At 41.0% G+C, this 19054-nt stretch overlaps 1 protein-coding gene across 7 annotated transcripts in view; it reads left to right on the top strand.

The window, feature by feature from the left end:
- Positions 1-17760, top strand: part of SRRM1 (serine and arginine repetitive matrix 1) — a 34277-nt gene extending 16517 nt beyond the window's left edge. For 5 of the 7 annotated variants that reach the window (XM_061596244.1, XM_061596249.1, XM_061596248.1 and 2 more), the window contains 14 exons: positions 656-768; positions 1063-1263; positions 2101-2301; positions 2803-2922; positions 4757-5028; positions 6134-6214; positions 6900-6986; positions 9338-9482; positions 9863-9904; positions 12288-12392; positions 13107-13562; positions 14731-14926; positions 15237-15419; positions 16790-17760. In XM_061596244.1, the coding sequence (XP_061452228.1) occupies positions 656-768; positions 1063-1263; positions 2101-2301; positions 2803-2922; positions 4757-5028; positions 6134-6214; positions 6900-6986; positions 9338-9482; positions 9863-9904; positions 12288-12392; positions 13107-13562; positions 14731-14926; positions 15237-15419; positions 16790-16894 (2307 nt within the window). In that variant the 3' untranslated portion in view covers positions 16895-17760. Of the gene's footprint in view, positions 1-655; positions 769-1062; positions 1264-2100; positions 2302-2802; positions 2923-4756; positions 5029-6133; positions 6215-6899; positions 6987-9337; positions 9483-9862; positions 9905-12287; positions 12393-13106; positions 13563-14730; positions 14927-15236; positions 15420-16759 lie in introns of all 7 variants that reach the window. The other 2 variants (XM_061596246.1, XM_061596245.1) reach the window with 2 other exon arrangements.
- Positions 17761-19054: the final 1294 nt, after the last annotated feature.

Below are 19054 nucleotides of genomic sequence, written 5' to 3' on the forward strand. Positions count from 1 at the left end.
AAGTTTAATTGACATCCTAGTTCAGTTTAGTGTGAGTGAATAACCAAGTGTGATTCATGGTTGAGGTGGGATTTCAATAGGGGCTTCCACATCCAGTGCCGACACCTGTCAACCTACAATGCTTGACCTCTCGGTTTCATCTGTGGCTCCTAATAATTTACTAAACAGCAAAGTCAGAGACACTTCACTTACTTCTAAAGTTCATGTTACCATGTAACAGTTGAAATTGGTGCAGGCTTCTGAAACAAACAGAACATCTTTGTCCTGGTAGTTTTGCTGCTTGAGCCTCCAAGTTTGGATGCATTTGTGCTGCTTTTTATGTTGTTGGTTGAACAAAGTGTCTTAGCTACAGTAGCCTAGGGCCTTAAGATACTAAGCTACAAATTAAGAATTCTCCAGTTCAAATTTTGTTACTGCTATAACTTCACCAGGTAACTTCAGGTAAGCCATTCCCTTCTCCAGTATAAGGTAATACTTGTTCACCTTACAGGTTGGTTGTAAGAACTGCAGCAAGAGAATGTAAAGAATTCAGAATGCTCTCTCTCAAGTACTATATAAATATGAAGTGGTGTTAATATTTAGCTCCTTCTATGGATTCAGCATTTATTTCTCAGCCTGTGCTTCTGAATTAAGGACACATTGATGTTTATTTCAGATTGAACAGGAAAAATTGGCTTCTATGAAGAAACAAGATGAAGACAAGGATAAGAGAGACAAGGAAGATAAAGAAAATAGAGAAAAGAGGGACCGATCCCGAAGTCCTAGAAGGTATGAATTACTTGTGTGTGAGTGGATAGTCTCTCGTGTGACCCTTGCATCTGTTGAAGCCGTTGACCTCTGGTAGAGAAGTTTTAGTATTTAAGTTTTCTTGGAGAATGTGGTCTTTGACGTTTGCAGTATAAATGTTCTGCTTGAAGCTTAGTTTCACCTATGCATTTTATCTTCCCAGTCGGCAGTAGAAGTGCTGGACTGAATTCTTAAATTGAAATGGTCAGTGGATTGGATTTAAAAATGTGTTTTTTAATTCCATGATAAACTGAATATAAATTGATTTTGTCCTAGGCGCAAGTCAAGGTCTCCTTCCCCTAGGAGACGCTCATCCCCTGTCAGGAAAGAGAGAAAACACAGCCATTCCCGATCCCCACATCATAAAACAAAGAGCCGAAGTGTTACTCCTGCACCAGAAAAGAAAGAAGAGACTCCTGAGCCAGAACCTTCAGTCAAAGTGAAAGAAACCTTGATCCAGGAGGCCACATCTACTAGGTATTATTATTTCTTGAGATCTTTTTCTTTCCTAGCTTTGTTACCATATTACAGTAGGGCCCCGCTTCTCGGTGCCCTGCTTTTCGGTGTTCTGCTAATACGGCGCCAGCAGGGCGATCAGCTGGAGGGGGAGCTAAAGCTCCCCATGCTCCAGCTGATCTCGCCAGAGGAGGGGAAGACCAGCTGTAGAGCGCTACAGCTGATCTCTTCTGGTGCAGACTCCCACACTTGAGCTGATTGCACCGGAGGAGGGGAAGATCCAGCCGATCTTCTCCTTGGGGGCGATCATTGGGTTAGGTTCCAGACCCCCGCGCTACAGCTGAACTGCTTTTTGGCGTTTTTCGCTTTTTGGCGGGGGTCTGGAACCTAACCTGCCATATGAGTGGGGCCCTACTGTATTCTGACACTCAATATTAGATGTTATATGGAGTAATGAGTCTAATTCAGAAAGCTGTATTGTTAAATAACTAAATAAAATTAGTGTATCATTCTGACATGCTTTCATTACTTTTTGAATACATGATGAAGATAACCAGACCACACTAGAAAAATATAAAATACGTGAGATAGATCATGGAAGCTGAAGGTGTCAGAGGGTCTGAGGCATAATCTACCAACAGGGAGTTGATGCTGTTGGCATGCAAGTGCCTTGAACAACTGTCTTCTTAAAAAACCAGTCATATGGCTTTGGCCGGAGTTCTTAGCTAACATAAAGGGTGCTATATAGAATTACGTGCTGTGTGTCTATCAAGTGTTGCAGACTGCAGCCTTAGGTATGTGAAGTTCCGCCCCACCCAATTGTAATCTCTATTTTAACTTAAAAATGTATTTCAACAGTGATATTGTGAAAGTCCCTAAAATTGAGCCGGTGCCAGATATTAAGGAGCCATCTCCAGAAAGAATTACAAAGAAGGAAAGGGAGAAAGAAAAGGAAAAGAATCGCCAAAGGACTCCATCCCGATCTAAGTCAAGGTCAAAGTCTCGTTCACGGTCTCCATCTCATTCAAGACCAAGAAGGCGTCATAGATCGCGATCCAGGTTAGAAGATTTAAATTGGCAGTGGTTGCTGGGGCTGATGGGAGTTGTAGTTCAGCAACATCTGGAGGGCCAAAGGTTCCCCACTCCTGTTGGAGAGCAAGGCATGCTAATACTATTAAAGTATAAGAATAGCCAACTGTTAGATTGTGTTGCAGCAAAACAGTAGTCACACAAGTTCTCTCCAAGGCTGCCTTGGCAGAATACCTTGTTCTGAGGAAGAACCCTTCCTCAGGGCAAGGCACTCTTGAATGGTCTGACTGCTTTCCTGCAGCAGCAAAGCTATGGAGGTGGTGCTTCCAGATGTAAATGATGGTGGGTGGCCAGATGAGTGCACAGAAACTCCATTATGCCTCTAGCACCACGTTTTGTAGCAGTGATATCTAAACTGGTGTTGGCTGCTCCACTGATAAGGAAGTCCCTTCCCCTGCAGACTTGGCAAAGCCCTTGGCCTTATAAATCAGGAAGCTTTAGTATCTGAACATTTGTGAATTTTATTGATAGGTCTTACTCACCCAGGAGGCGGCCTAGCCCTAGACGGCGCCCATCTCCTCGAAGAAGAACCCCACCAAGACGCATTCCACCTCCACCCAGACACAGAAGGAGCAGATCTCCTGTGAGACGGTAAGAAGTCCCTAATTTAAAAGCAAGAGTTACCTTATTTACAGGATGTAGTAATATTTGAAAGTCCTAATATTTCAGATGCTTTATGTCACTTTTCCCCTTCAATCAGAGATGAGAGTGAGAAATAGTCCCCTATTTGCTTTGAAAATGGTCATTAATTACTTCACTCTTTGTATTGCAGTATGAAAACTAAACTAAATAGAGACTTGAAAGTGGACAATTTATTTTGCACACCACTTCACGACTGGTTCTGAAATTTTTACCAAATAAGATTGGGGGGGTTGTCTCTGTGCTGGCTCCCTCACTAGGAAGATACAGTAGGGCCCCACTCATACGGCAGGTTATGTTCCAGGCCCCCGCCGGAAAGTGGGACCCTACTGTATTCCAGCTGCCGCACTCCAGCTGACAGCGATCAGATGTAGCGCACAATCAGCTAGCACACGGGGAGCTCTAGCGGCCGCACGACAGCTGATCGCTGTCAGCTGGAGCACGGCAGCTAGAGCTCCCCGCGCGCCAGCTGATCACCCCGCTGGTGCCGCCATATTGGCGGAATGCCGAAAAGTGGGGCTCTACTGTACTAAATAAAATATCATGAAACTTGCATCAAGGGAAAATGAACATTGTATCACTTCTACAGTTCCTGGTGGCCTATGTGTTTAAAAAGTATCTCATCCAGTAGTGGTGAAACCATACAGGTCTCCTAGAAAATATATAGATTTCTGAACTATTTTAGAAACCTTGTTCACAATGAATCATTGGAGGATTGAACTTCTTGCATCTGACTTTACAGTTGTCAACTGTGAGAAACCATAATGTTTTGGGGTTGGAGGACAGTTGTCTTTTATACTGTTTCTTATAAGAAGCCTTTTTTCAGAAAACACAAAGGCTGCACCTGGAACAGTGGTATTCCAACTTTTTTTTTAAGGGAAAACATTCCACATTAACTTGTCCACCATATCTCTTCCATAAAGTTCTGTGCATGTGCTGAGGATTCTGAGCGCAGAGTTCGTGCTAGAAACCAGCCATTCCTTTTGGATCTCTGTCGTCATCCCATGAATGGCAAATGTACCTGACACTGCAGGGGAAGATTTGTAATAAATCCAAGATGCATTTTGAGGAAGAACTCAGGTTCCCACAGAATGCTGTTTGAAATTGTTCCTCGCAAATAATTAACATAGGCTCACTTTCTACAGACACACACAAATTGGACTGACACTTGACTAATTCTTTGCAGACGTTGTAATTCAATATTGAGAGCTTGGTGTTTTTGTTTTTTTAAATCTTGTGAAAATTTAACACAAGTATAGCTGTATGATACTGATTCCAAAGACTAAATTGCTCAAGGTAGGGTTTCTTTTTTTCAGGTTCTCAGGAATTCTGCAGCCAAAGGTGGAGTCAGCAGGTACATAATAGCAACAGAACTGACCACAAATTGTGCCGCAGAATTCTAGAGGCTCTGCTTTAAGTTTATCTTGATAAATCAGTCTAGTTTCTAAGTATCCAATACTGAAGAGTTCTCCTGTTTGGACAAATAAACAATTTTTTATCTCCTTGGATTTGGCTTTTTCAGAAATATTTCTTAAATAGAAGAAATGCAGTTCAGCTAATTCAGTTCTTTAAGTTGCTTCTGGACCATCCAACTCCTAAGCAATGTGAAACCTTTTCCTGTCACTAATTAGGAAGTTAAGTTTACTGGACGCGTCCAAATGAAAGTCCTGCTGAGCTGTTCTTGGAAGTATTGTAGTAGGAGCTAGTAAGATCTTCGTGAGAAACATTTTAAGGTATTTCACCATGCTCAGTAAGAGAATACTTGATGTCAACTTGAATTTTACAGGAGGAGACGATCATCAGCGTCTTTGTCAGGAAGTAGTTCCTCTTCCTCTTCTTCACGTTCCCGATCTCCACCAAAGAAGCCGCCTAAGAGAGTTGTGTCTAGCCCTCCTCGTAAAACACGTAGACTATCTCCTTCTGCAAGTCCTCCTAGGCGAAGGCACCGACCCTCCCCACCATTAACTCCGCCTCCAAAACCACGCCGGTCTCCAACACCTCAGCAATCAAACCGTACGAGGAAAGCCCGAGGCTCAGTTTCTCCCAGTAGACCCTCAGGTAAAAAGAAGTAATTTTTTCCAAGCCGCTCTTACGGTATGCAGTTGGCTTCATATAGGTCTTGAGCAGCTAATGGCTGGAGTATCTTGGGGGTATGATCTCCATAGTGGAGAGGAGGGATAGACCTTCCAATAAATCCTGAAATTTTAGAGCACCTGTTATGTTCCATTCTCTAGCCCAGATCCACTTCCCTAGGCTAGAAATCCAGAAAAGGCAGGCATTAAACTTCATGTATACTGGCTGTGTACTTCTGTATGTTAAACCCAAGGCAGCGTTGAATTAGCTCGACATGTTCAAAAGACTGATAGAGTAGATGCTGTGCTAGACAATATGTGCAGCTTCAGCAGTGTAAGTAATGTTGGCCGTGCATACTACTTGATATGGTAGCACCATTATTTCATCTGGCACAGCTTCTCCTGTGCTCCCATGTCCAAGAGAAACACTGGCGTGGGATATGTCCCTTTGCTTGGGCCACCTCTCAAACAGGTAGGATGAGCACAGGGATCAATCTTGGTTGCTTCTCTTGGAATCTGAAGTTCAATGGAAGCGTTGGTGGCAAGCCAGGAGTGTTTAATAACTTTTGAAAGGCTGAATTAGCCAGTTCATTTCACTTAAAATATCATTTAAAAATAGCACACTTGCAAATTAAATACCATCATGGATTTTTAAAAATGCATCCATCGTAAATTAACCAATAGTGGTAGTCTTGGGTGTAAGAGATCTGGATTCAGATTCCAGCACAGCAGATGTGGTTGGAGCATTTCACACAAAGGGCAATAATGAAGATTTATGTTTTTCAATTCAAATGGACTTGTTTGTTTCCTGCCCTATCTAGGGGCTCAGTACTACTTGCAGTGTATCATTTATACTTGCAGCAACTCCTGTGCCGTAGCTTACGGTTAGAGACATAGACTTATTTAGGGCCTCTTGGTCATTTTTCATTGGCTAATAGAGTTTTTAATCTGGATCTGCACCAGTATGGTGATGTTTCTGGGATGAATCATGTATGCATTGTGAAGCTAAAAAGCTGCAGTGTAAGTTACAATATATACAGTCAATCATTCCTGCCTCTTCCTCAGAATTCTGTTTACTTGTTTCTTTTCAGCACCCAAGCATAAAAGTATTGAAAAAAGGGAATCTCCCTCACCGGCACCAAAACCTAGAAAAGTAGAATTGTCAGAATCAGGTAAGTTCTCAACTTATATCTGTGCACCTTTAATATGGAAACATTCTGGTATTTTTGAGTTCTTGTGACATTGAGAAGGGTTAGTGGGACATCTATCTCTTTACAAAAATCCAGGGCTAGCCATTTAAGAATAATATAAAATACAGCAAACAAAAACAAAAGAGTGATATAGCAGCAACAGTTCAAACCCTGCAAGCAGTGCCCATTATCATCTTTAGACCCTCAGGCTCCAAAACTACTGTAAAATAACCGTGTCTTAAGAAAGAGCCCTAAGAATGTGCTCTGTGAATATTGTTTCCTATTATTGCTATATATGGGGGAAGGACCGTAGCTCATTGGGCAGAGCAGATGCTTTTCATGCAAAAAGTTCCAGGTTCAATCCTTGGCATCTCCAGGTAGGGCTCCTGCCTGAGACTCTGAAGAATCATTGCTAATCAGTGTAGGCCACTATTCTTTAACCTTGGGTCGCCAGATTTGTCAGACTACACCTATCAACCCCAGGCAGCTTAGCCAATGGCCAAGGATGATGTGAGTTGTAGTCCATCATCTGCAGACCCAAGGTTGAAGTGCAGTGGTGTAGACAATACTGATGGACCAATAGTCTGACTCAGTATAAGAGTACCTCCTACTAAATAAGCTCTAAATTCAATATTTCAGTGTTTTTTTTAATTTGCACACTTTTCAGAAGAAGACAAAGGTGGTAAAATGGCAGCTGCAGATTCTGTGCAACAAAGACGACAGTACAGAAGGCAGAACCAGCAATCTTCATCTGGTACAGTATCTTAAAAGTTTTGCAGACTGAATCTTACATATGTATACTTGGAAACGAGTTCCATCTTGTTCATTGGGACCTCTTCACAAATAATTGTACCAAAAAAAAGGTACTAATATGAGTTGTTACAAATGGCTGTTATTGCAAACCTATAATTTGACGAAATCTCTTGGATTTCTTTATGTGGACTGTGTTGGCTCTATCCAGTATTTGTTCCCAGATCATGCATTTTGAAATCAGTGGCATCCTTCATAGACACTCTTAAAGGGCTTGGCTATTAAGCCTAAACTGTTTGGCTCTGCAGCACACTGCATCTGTTTGGGTGTGTGTGTGAGGAACAGTTCTCTTGTTGATGAAAAAAGGGCCCGGTTAAAGGGGAGAGTGATATCTATGGGTAAGATAGTTATCCTAGATAGTTGTTCTTAAAAATATGAGATGCACCTTCCCAGAGAGTTGAAGGTGGCTTGTTACTGGTGTATGTCTTGATTGGCTAGAGAATGCCTTAACTGGAAGTTGTGTGGCTTGCCCTTTGTGTGACTTGCCACTTCCATGACTTGTTGAGTGTTGGAGAAAAGAGTATTCTGGGCTAATATATATTAGCTATAAGCCCAGTTTTGACATAACAATCTCATTGTAATAAACTATGACTTATTATCCTGAATGTTGTGGCTGCATGCTCCCTTCTGCCCTCTTATGCACCACAGCTGAAAACTTTGGGGGGTTGTTATCCATTTTTCCAGGTGAGATGTAACCCTGTAAGTTTTCACTTGCAGCAGAGGAGAGAGGGAATGTGTGGTTTATTTTGCGTACTTTAGGACAAATAAGCCAGGGTTTAATTTGATTTTTGATTTAAAACTTGTATTTCACTCACAGTGTTGAGTTTCCAGTGGCTTGCAGTAATATGAATAGCATTAAAAAGTTAGCAAACATTACTATCCATATAATCCTACCAAAGAACACAGTACCAAAATAAGGCAAAAACAAACACATTCAGCAAACAATGTAGTTCAATTCAAGCTCACAATTCAAAATATCAGAAATGACTGCTGAGCGTCAGCCCAGTGGCAGCTGATGTATTCTCACAGGGAAAGCACAATGCAGGCAGCAGGATCTTCAGTAGTTTTGGTTACAAGGGAGGCAGCTAGTTATACGAAGAGTGTTGCATCTTAACCAGGTGATAATGTTTCAATCATTGCCTTGTATTGCTCAAGGGTGTGCATTCTCTGTGACCCCACCCACTTGATATGGGCCTAAAGTAGGGGGTCACCGCAGGTGCCAGGTTGCCATGAAGACCTTCAGTGGCACCCCCAGCAAGTAGCCCAGAATCTGAGCTTTCATTTTAAAAAAAAGTCTCTAGCCCTCCTAGAATAAAATTTAACAGAGCAAACTGTGCAGGCACTTTTTTAATCAATTTATGTGAAATGAGCCAGCCTGGCTGCTCCTGCCTGTCAGTGTTATTAGTCAATGAGTGCAGTCAGAGCTGTGATTAACCAATGAGTTGTTTGGACGTCAGGCAATAGGAATCCCTTTTAGTGCACTTTTCCTGCTTCTGTCTTTTTTTCTAGTCCTTGGAATCTCCATAGTTTGCCCTTCCTTTTTCCCTAGCAACCGGGGTGTATCTTTCCTGTGCTGGGTTCACCTGAGATCAGGTAGTCCATAGATGTTATTTTCTGCAAATACTACTACACAATAAGTGTGGGTGAACGTTAAAGAATTTGAAATGTGCTGTCTTCTCCAAAAAGGTTGGCGACCCCTGGCTTATAGTGAAAGAACTTAAATCTGTGTGCTTCCTTCATATCCTTAAAAACAGCTGGCTTGTTGTCCTTGAGAACTAATGGCACCTGGTTGATGATAGAAGAAAGCTTTATCTATGGACCTAATGTCTAGTGCAGTATGGCTTAGATGCTTCTGTGCCCTAACATCTCTAACATGCCAGTGTTAGGACAACCATATGAGTGTGGGTTGGGAATCCATGGACTGCCATCCAGATAGGAAGCATGTTTGTTTGTTTTATTAGATTTATATCCCACCCTTTTTTTTAATCCAGTAGGATTAAAAATGGAACCCATAAGATTTTTGTTATTAAACCCTGTTAATCAGTCACAAATACATAATTGTATAAATTATTTGTAAAATCTCCATTAATTACTCATTATGGAAGCTTGATATGTTTTGATTCTTGTTTTATTCTGGAGGTTCATTAACAGAATTTGATTTTCTGTGAAACCAGTTATTGAAAAAGCTTTCAAAGAAAGATTAGTGCAAAAATACTAGCTTAAAAATATTTTCAGTGTGCAGAGCGTCACTATCATGCGGCATTTAAGGAGCAAGAGTCTTTAATTCTCTTACAGATTCTGGTTCATCATCTTCTTCTGAAGAAGAACGGCCAAAAAAATCGAACGTAAAGAATGGTGAAGTGGGTAGACGCCGACGGCACTCTCATTCCCGCAGCCCATCTCCATCTCCACGAAAGTGGCAGAAAGATTCCTCTCCTCGGTAACTTTCTTTGTTTTGTGATGGCGTTTGTTTCTAACAGGCAGTGTGTCATTCTTTCTTGGCTGCCTTATTGATATCAGTTGGAACTAGTTGTGCTTTTGTACTTTCTGCAGACAGAACTAAATCCAGCACCTGCCCCAAATTCAGAACTTTAATGTGTAAACTAAATGCTTTCATATTAGTTATGAAGTTTCTGCTCTTCCATTCGCTTAAATGGCTTGGGCTAATTTCAGACATTAGGATTCATAATGGAGGTGTCTTTGGGGATAAGAATTATAACTTCAGTGACTTTCTAGCTGCTAGTTCATCCTTGCAGGTAACTCTGGGATGTTTGACTTCTCAATTTCATCTTTTTCCCCCCTTCCCTCCACTGCTGTCAGGATGCAGATGGGAAAGAGGTGGCAGTCTCCAATTGTTAAAAGGTTAGTTAGCAGCTTAATCAGCTAATTAGGATTAAGATTTTTTAAAGGATTTTTAGAAAGGTTGCATTTATTATTATTTATTATTTCAAATTTATAACCTGCCTTTCTTCCCCAAAGGGGAGCCCAGAATGGCTCCCAGTAAGACATTAAATAAAAACAGTTGGAAACAGCACTATAACTTATTGAAAACAGCAATCATTGCCTATTTCAGCACAGCCCCACCATATGAAAAGTAAAATGGGGAGATGCTAAGCTTGTGGGAGGGGGCGGAGGAGAAAGCAGCGTGTGTTTCTTAGGCTTTCCTTTTTTGATACCTTCTACCACAGTTGCAGTTGTGAAAGTAGAAATAGAGTAAGTTCACATTTGGTGTTTTCCAAATAGTCAGAAGTGAGTGGTTAGAATCTATTTCTCTTAATTATCGGAGTTCACTGCCTCGAGGGAAATAATATTGTATTTTGGTATTCAAGTAGGTTACCATTCAGGATTTTTGGCATTGTTTAGGATAGACATTTTGGCATTGTTTAGATAGATAGTCTGTAAAACTGAAAGTGGGCTACTACTAGTAGTACTTTTTTATTTTTATTAGTATTATTATTACTGTCACTACTACTAGAGCAGCAGCAGCTTCTGCATTGTTAGAAACATCACAGGATAATATATTTATATCTTGGGATATAGATTTTGGGATTATTCTTGTACAAATACAGCTATAATATTTCTGAGACCACAGTTCACTTACAAAGGTGGAGATTATTATTTTTTAAAATGTAGGTACTTGGGATTTTATCCCATGCACATCTGTGTGATTAAAAGGATCTTGACTTGTAGGTGAGAGTTTATTGTAGAGGCACAAAGTAAAAAAAAGTTTGTGGGGAGAACTGCAGAGCTGCTTCTGGGGTGGCAAAGATGACTGCAAGGGAATGTTTGATCACCTCCACCATATGCCTTTGAATGGAAAGAGCAAGCCAATTTCTTCTCTCTGAATATCAGTGTTTTAGATCACGGTACAGTATATCATACCAAACAAACAAGAATATAACAAGAAACAAAAGAATAAGAAACACAGCCAGTTAAACAATCGAAGTGGCAATTAAGGAGAGTTAAATGGAATTAAGGAGAGCGGAGTGGGAGGAGTAGAAGATCGAACTGTCATGGCAGAGTCCCTCCAAATGGAGTTTTAAGATTGTGGAGGGGCTAATCCCCCCCTTCCACTGCATTAATAAAAGAAAGGAAGGCCAATTTCTGGACAGAATTGAAGACAAGTCTTGCACAAATCTGGTTAAGTGCACTGCAGTTGTGCCTGTCACCTAGGCAGGTTTCTAGCTGCTCAGTTCTTTTGTTAGGTGTACGCCAGGAAGGAAGCATTCAATATGATTTCTTGCCTATTGCGTTACAAATGTATAAGCTAGTAAAAATGATTTAGAACTGTTAGAAAATTGTGTGCCTTTGCAGCGTTGCGCCTTGAGGAATTGCATTGCTATTAGCACACCAGCATGAGGTGGATTGGTCAACACTGTTGCTTTTGATCCATGTACCGCTGCCATGGACAATACAAGATTGTATTGTAAAATAAATAAATTGTGATTGGAGGAAAGAGGCCCTGATGGCAGCAGGACAGCTGATCTATGTGTCGTTTTAAAGCAGTCTTGAAAGGTTTTGAGAGAGACACACTTGCTAGCCTGTCTGCTCTCACAAGGCTGTTGTAGTTGTTGTGAATTTAGAAAGTTGGTCCTTTCTCTATTTCTCCCTCTCTTTTTTCTAAAACTTGCTTGCCTGGTCACCCAAGGTGATATTTTTTTGTACCATGGAAAGTTAGGCATGTTGGTTCTTTAAAGCCCTGGCCTTAAAAACTTGCTGGCTGCCACAGAGAGCGGTAATAGGACCATATGAACGAGGCTCAGAGGGTGGTGACAAGGGAGAGGGCTTTTTCAGTTCTGGCTCCCTATCTGTGGAATATGCTCCCCAGTGAGGTATGCCTGGCCCCGTAGTTGTCATCTTTTCAGTGCCAGGTAAAGATGTACCTTTTCTCCCAGGCATTTGAAATATTAAGGTGGTGTTTTAATATGCTGCCAAACCTTCCTGTGCTGCGTGGGGGTGCTATTGCTATTGTTCTGTTTATTGTTATGTTTTTAAAGAGTGTCTCTTTAATAAGTTTCTGTTTTAACATTGTGTAAATTGCTTGGGGACCTTTGGATATCGAGTGACTAATAAATCTAATAATAATAAAACAACTTGATTGTTGAGTGGTAACTGTTGTAAATGGATTGCAGCTGGACGATTGTGTTGCGTTACCAGTAGTAAGCAGCTCCTTAGGCTCTCATGTACACGTGCATATCTCTATGGGAGCTGTCTATTGAGCCTTTTCCCTCTCTCCTTCCTTTAGTAGGAGGAGGCGCAGCCCATCACCACCACCTGCCAGAAGACGGCGCTCTCCTTCTCCAGCTCCTCTTCCAAGACGGCGTAGGTCACCTTCATTACCACGCCGAAGGTAATGTTCTTGTTACTTGTCTATATAAAATGCACATCTTTATAGAAAGGATGATGTGATGTAGAAATGATCTTTCATCAACGTTTAATACAGACATTAATATTAACTCTTTGGAAACTGGCAATAAAACCGTGAATTTTTTTAAAAAAATGTACTTAACTATTGAAGGTTCTTAAGCACTTTATTTTATTTAAAATCATTTATAATATCTTATTTCAAGACAGTTTACAAAAGATAAAAACAATAAATATATCCCAAAGAACCAGTAAACAAAAGCATAATTAAAAGTTAGAAGATGATACCTCCACTATGTCTGATCACGAGCAGAAGAGATGTTTGCTCAGTCAGTGGGGCCTCCCTTTCTTCTGCTTTTCTCTGCAGCGCCCCTGCTCCCCCCAGAGCTGCTCTAGAGGGTTTGAGGAGCATCTGGAGCAGATTGGGGAGGTAAAGAAGGGGAAATTCTATTTCTGCTTGCACAATGCTGGATATTACCTATTGAGTTTCAAATGCATAAGATCGTAAAAATGATTTAGAACAGTTAGAAAATTGTGTATAAATTCTAGATGATCTTGCTATCTAGTTGTACTGTGGCAATTATGGTAAAGTAAAATTGCATTATCTCCCCCATATTTTTTTTTTAGCTTTTTTTTGCTTTACCAATTAGTGTTTGGAAATAATATGCCTCTTAAATTACTCTTTGTGTTTATTTCCAAGGTCTCCATCACCACCACCTCGCCGGCATTCTCCCACACCCAGAAGATATTCTCCTCCAATACAGAGAAGATACTCACCTTCACCACCTCCAAAGAGGCGAACAGCTTCTCCCCCTCCCAAACGAATGGCATCACCTTCTCCACAACCTAAGCTCAGAAGCTCTCGTTCTCCACCACCAAAACGAAGTTCCCCACCTGCAAAGAGACGTTCACCATCGATATCTTCCAAGCACAGGAAAGGATCTCCACCCAGCAGATCCAACCGTGAAACCCGTTCCCCTCTGCAGAACAAGCGACATTCACCTTCCCCACAGCCTAGGCCTTCCCATATTTCTGGAAGTCCCTTGCTACTGCGAAGAGGACCTTCATCTTCACCTCAGCGAAGGCAGTCTCTATCGCCAAGCACTAGGCCCATCAGGAGAGTCTCAAGGACCCCAGAGCCCAAAAAGTCAAAAAAGTAAGGAATTCATGGGCAGCTAAAAGGCTGCCTTTTGTATTTGAAAAGCCGTTGGGATAAGCCACTAAGGAGAGTCTGAGAATATTGCACACTGTTCAGTGTATTTAATAGGGAAATTATATGGGACAAGCTTATGTTCTGTTCTGACTGGGATGTGAGATTTCATAATAGAACACAGGGTTGCATCCAGCTAAGTCCTACCCATGGTAGACTCATTGAACATAATGGACTTAAGTTGTGTCCATTAATTTCACTGGGTCTACTCTGAGTATGACTAGTTTGAACTAGTAAGAAATAAGTAAGCTTATTTCTAATCAACTGTTCCTTATAGGATACAAGTTATTAATAGATCCTGCAGTTTGTACTCTACGGGACTTTACTCAAATATTTAAAAATGGTAGGAAATATGTCGGTTTCTGACCATATCTTAGTGGCAAAAAAGGGATGAAACAACTTCCTTTTTAAAAAAAAAAACAAGCCTAGAAAGTATTAGAGGTACTAGAAGAGCAAGTAAGAAAAAATTACAATGGTTCCAAAATTACAATTGGAGCAATGGGTAAATTATGTATTGGAATTTTTAAAAAATCTGAAATGAAATCTTGGAGGTTATTTGAAGTGAATAGTTTTACTAAATATTTATGGTTTTTATTTATAGATAAAACATATGGAAAATATCTAATTTATTTACATATATTTATGTACAGTTTTAATGTGTATTAATAAAAAATCCTGCTAACCATACAAATGACTTTCCCATATGTCTGAAGGGGCCTGAATCCACATGGAGATGTCAATGTAGAAATTGGTTAAGGTGGAATCTTTGCAAAATTGAAAGCAGTTGTGAAGTTTCAGTTAGTGTGTAAAGCAACTGTGTATTTGCATATTCAGTTGAATTGCATAATTCTGAACAGAACTCAACATTCTGCTGGTTTAAAAGGGGCTGTTGAGGAATGGAAGGATTGTAGAGTAGAACCTCTGTTGTACACTGGCATCATATAGTACGAAAGCAGGTTGTGCTCTTACATCTACCTTTTTTACATGGAGGGGTTTAATAAACAATTCAAAGTCTTTCAACTGATAGATTCTAGTTAAAAGGCATTGCCTATTGCTAGGCTAGCTGCATTTTCTAGATAGTATTAAATGTCTTCCCTTGACCTCTTTTTCAAAGGGTTTCCACGCCAAGTCCACATTCTGTGAGAAGGGGTTCTTCATCCAGGTCTGTTTCAGGATCTCCTGAGCCACCTCCCAAGAAACATCCAGCACCTCCATCTCCTGCTCAGTCTCGATCGCCCTCTGCTCACTGGTCACCACCAGCACCTGCAAAGAAGGCTAAAAGTCCAACACCAAGTCCATCACCAGTAAGGGTGTGTATCTTTTAATGAAAGTGTGGTGACCACCTCTCAAATGATGCACATGGCTTAATCAACTGTGCTGACCAAAACAATATTTGCTAGTTCTAATGCAGCTGTAAATTGCTGCCAAGCTAAACAGACAGTTACTTTATTTTAACTGGAGCCCTCGTGCTTTTATTTCAATTGTGAAAGCCTTATTATGTTGCTGTACAAGCAAACGACTTCTGGCAAGGAGTTGTCTAGAATGTAAGTGCCATGTACGCTGTCTTTATTTGTGGAAATGCGGATATAAATGTTTTGAATAAACTGTGTAACGTTACAGAATTCTGATCAGGAAGGGGGTGGCAAAAAGAAGAAGAAAAAGAAGGATAAGAAGCATAAAAAGGATAAAAAGCATAAGAAGCACAAGAAGCATAAGAAAGAGAAGGCTGCCGTGGCTGCTGCAATGGCTGTTTTTACCACACCTGCACAGGAAGACGAAGAGAAAAATCTAGAACCCAAAAAGGTGAATATTTAATTCAAAATAGTTATAGGGCACTTTTCTGTATTGGGTGGGGTGGGGTGGAAATTAATTAACATTGTCAAATATTAAGACTCCAGGAACTGGGCTGCAAAACCATTATAGCATTGCACATGAGGCTTGCATTCTTCCTGTATGGTTTAAGTATACCTTTGTTTAAATGTGTACCCATGGGCTCTATACTCCAGGCATTTGCAGCCTCTGTGATCTTAGGTGCAGACACCTTTTTGCAATATTTAGCATCCTTCAAAGCTTTGTCTTAGGAAGACATTTTATAGCCTGCATGGTTTAGAAATATGTGGTGAGGCTCTTGTGGAAACGGACTAGTAACCAAAAGGCCCAGGCTGGGGTTTCCGCTGAACAACCTTTTGGCTGTTGTTCACAGACTCACTTCCACTCCTGCCTATCTGACCTCTCTCTCTGGGTATTGAAACTTGCATTCTTCATAGTTCAGATATAAAACCTGAGATGGGAGCTATGATGAGAACACCTGGGCTCCTGTCGAGAGGAAGGGCGGGATATAAATCAAATAATAAATAAGGATACAGCCTTTAATCGCCCTAGCAGGCAAGTGTAGCTGCTGTCCCAGAAATGGAGGTGACATGTTTCTATAGTAACAGTACAAAATGGGGGAGGCCGTTTGGAACGTTTGCTAAAGAGGCACATCAGAATGCAGTCAAGATCCCATAATACACAATTGGGCACTCTGTACTGTGCGATTTGAGAATTAGGCCCTGCTAATTTGTAAAGCAGAGAGCCAGTGTGGCGTAGTGGTTAAGGTGTTGGACTATGACCTGGGAGACCAGGGTTCAAATCCCCACACAGCCATGAAGCTCACTGGGTGACCTTGGGCCAGTCATTGCCTCTCAGCCGCAGAGGGAGGCAATGGTAAACCCCCTCTGAATACTGCTTACCATGAACACCCTATTCATAGGGTCGCCATAAGTCGGAACCGACTTGAAGGCAGTCCATTTCCAGTTTGTAAAGCAGGGAGGAGGAGCCTGTGACCCTCTCTGTTGTTGAAGTCCAGCTCTTATCAGCCAGTGGCCAGTGATAAGAGAAGATGGGAATTGTAGTCCAATAACATCTTTAGGGCCACAGGTCCTCCATCCAGTGTACAACAAATATTGTATTCTACCAAAATCTTCTGAAGTTTTGATGTTTTGATACCATTTTCTGTTTTGTATATCGCTCCTGTTTATAATGTCTGATTTCTCAAATTAGAATTCCTAATGTTAGTCTAAAGACCTAAGAATTTTGCTGTTATATCATGCAAGTTTCTGCTGTTTGGCCAAATCTAACTCAGGCTCATTCTGTGACTATAGAAGTAATTGCTGACTTTCCATTGCGTTAAGGAGACTGAGAGTGAAGCAGAAGATAACCTGGATGATTTGGAAAAGCATCTGCGTGAGAAGGCTCTGAGGTCAATGAGGAAGGCGCAAGCGTCTCCACCTTCTTAGGCCGAAGCAGCATTTGATATAATGTACATTTTGTTTGGTTTGTACTCAATTTCAAATTGCTAAAATGTGTTTGAGCTTTAGACTTTACCATTTGTTGTAATAATTGCTAGGTTGAAGTTCACCATGTTTTAAAAAAAAAAGGGCATGGATCTTCATTAGAAAAAAGCATTCATGGTGTACTAGTGACCTTCAACAGTTGATATGGTTTCACTAGAATTTTCTTAAGCAGTAAGGATTTCTCCCACCCCCCAAGTTTTAAAATAAAGCTTACAGATCCCGCAGTTCCTCTGAAATGCTATAGTACAAGTGCTTGTGAAGTTTCTAATCTGAGTTCTTGCCCTAGGCCATTTGTGGTCTGTTAACAAAGAAACTGCATAGCAACACTTGCAAATACCCAGATTTCTCTATTTGCCTGTATTGTCTATGCTTAAGGCTGGGATCAGTATTTGAGGATAGTATCTACCTGGTAACCTGCTGCTTTCCCAGAACACAGTCGGTTTGTAATGGTGTAATGAGTTATTCTGGAATGTTGGAATTTAATTTGTACTTTTTTCTTTCCCCGACCCCCTCCCTCTTTGTTTTTTTTTAATTAGTTCCCATGATCAGCAGTCTCAGCAGAGTTTGGCATACAGTTTTGTTCTGTGAAATGTTGTTGCCCCATTCATAGTTTTTTTTTTCTTCTTGTTATGGCCCTTTGGAATAGTGTGTAACTTTCAGAGCAATGATCTCTGAAAGCCTGAAGGGCCTGAACTTTGGATATTGTCATGTTCTCTCACTGGGGTTTTTTGTTTTTGTTTTTTTAAAAAAAAACTAAAGCTATTATAAAGCTTGTGGATTAAACAAAATAAATTTCTAAATTTAAAGGATCTTTGTGACTTATGTATTATAATTTTTGTCTCCCCACCCAAGTGTCAAGTAAACAAATTTGCTTATTTTGCAGAAATGTGTGGGTTTCTGATCCTGTTCACTGAGATAAAAAAGATTTGTGTGAAGGTCCTAAAGGGAGGGATGGGAAACCTGATTAGCCAGAAGGGCCCATGGTCAGGAATAGAGGTGGGCTTCACATGCTGGTCCCAGTCTGCTAGCATTCCATTTAACTAGAATGCAGTTCCTCACCATCTTTTTTTGTAGCCACTACCTTCAGCTTTCATCTGGTTTGAATCGATACTTCAGTTAGGAACAAGGTGGAAGGACATTTATGTAATACCGTAGAGATTAGTAGGGAAGGCTAGAGTGCCTTGGCCACATGTTCTAGGCTTGCCTTAACATGGGCAACACTCTCTCTACATTTCCCTTTTCATCTCTATTGTTAACCCCAGAAATGCTATACTTAAACACACACACACTGCTGTGAGAGATGCAATAGTACTCCAGACTAACATAACATATCCTTCATTATCTGCTGTCCTCCAGAAGTTAGTAAGTGATGTCTCTCCTTTCTTCCCTCCACCCCACTTTGCTCTCTCTGATCCGGATTGAAACTTTTGGGAGTGAGAAACAAAGGATGGCTTGGAGCGGACGACGACCCGAGATAGAGCCATTCCCTTGCCGTACTTCTCCAACCATTTCCAATCTCTTCTTGCAGTTTTAAAGGAAGCTGTGTAAAATCTCCTGGTTTTCCATTGCTGACAGTCCTTTAGTATTAGCCCTGTTGCTAATAGGACCCTAATCACCCCCTTTGTTTCTTTCTCTCCCCACCCCTTGGTTGGTGTGTGTATATTGGTGTGTAGATTCCTGCATTGAGCAGAGGGTTGGACTGGATGGCCTTACAGGCCCCTTCCAACTCTATTATTATATTCTATGTGTGAGAGAGAGCAGGAAGTTGGAGCAGTCAGATAGAAAGCCAGCTCACTTCCTTTTCTGCATTACTCCCCTGGCAGTTTTTTTGCAGTTGTAAAGTGCTGTTACAGGTTCTAGGAAAATGTGCAGAAACTTGAAGCATTCAGGATCGCTTTGCAAAGAGAGCAGATATATGGATTTTTTTAAAAAATTCAGCATCAAGTCTGATTTGGCAAAATTCCCCATCCCTAGACAGGAATGATAGAAGCTGGAGTTCAGTGATATCTAGATGGCCATGGGTCGCTCATCTTTGTCCTAATGGAAGAGCTGGTAGCCATATCCAGCACAGTTTTGCCTCTGCATAGTGGAGCCTTTTGCAGT

Source organism: Rhineura floridana, chromosome 15, assembly GCF_030035675.1.
Source record: "Rhineura floridana isolate rRhiFlo1 chromosome 15, rRhiFlo1.hap2, whole genome shotgun sequence".
Classification (NCBI taxonomy): Eukaryota; Metazoa; Chordata; class Lepidosauria; order Squamata; family Rhineuridae; genus Rhineura; species Rhineura floridana.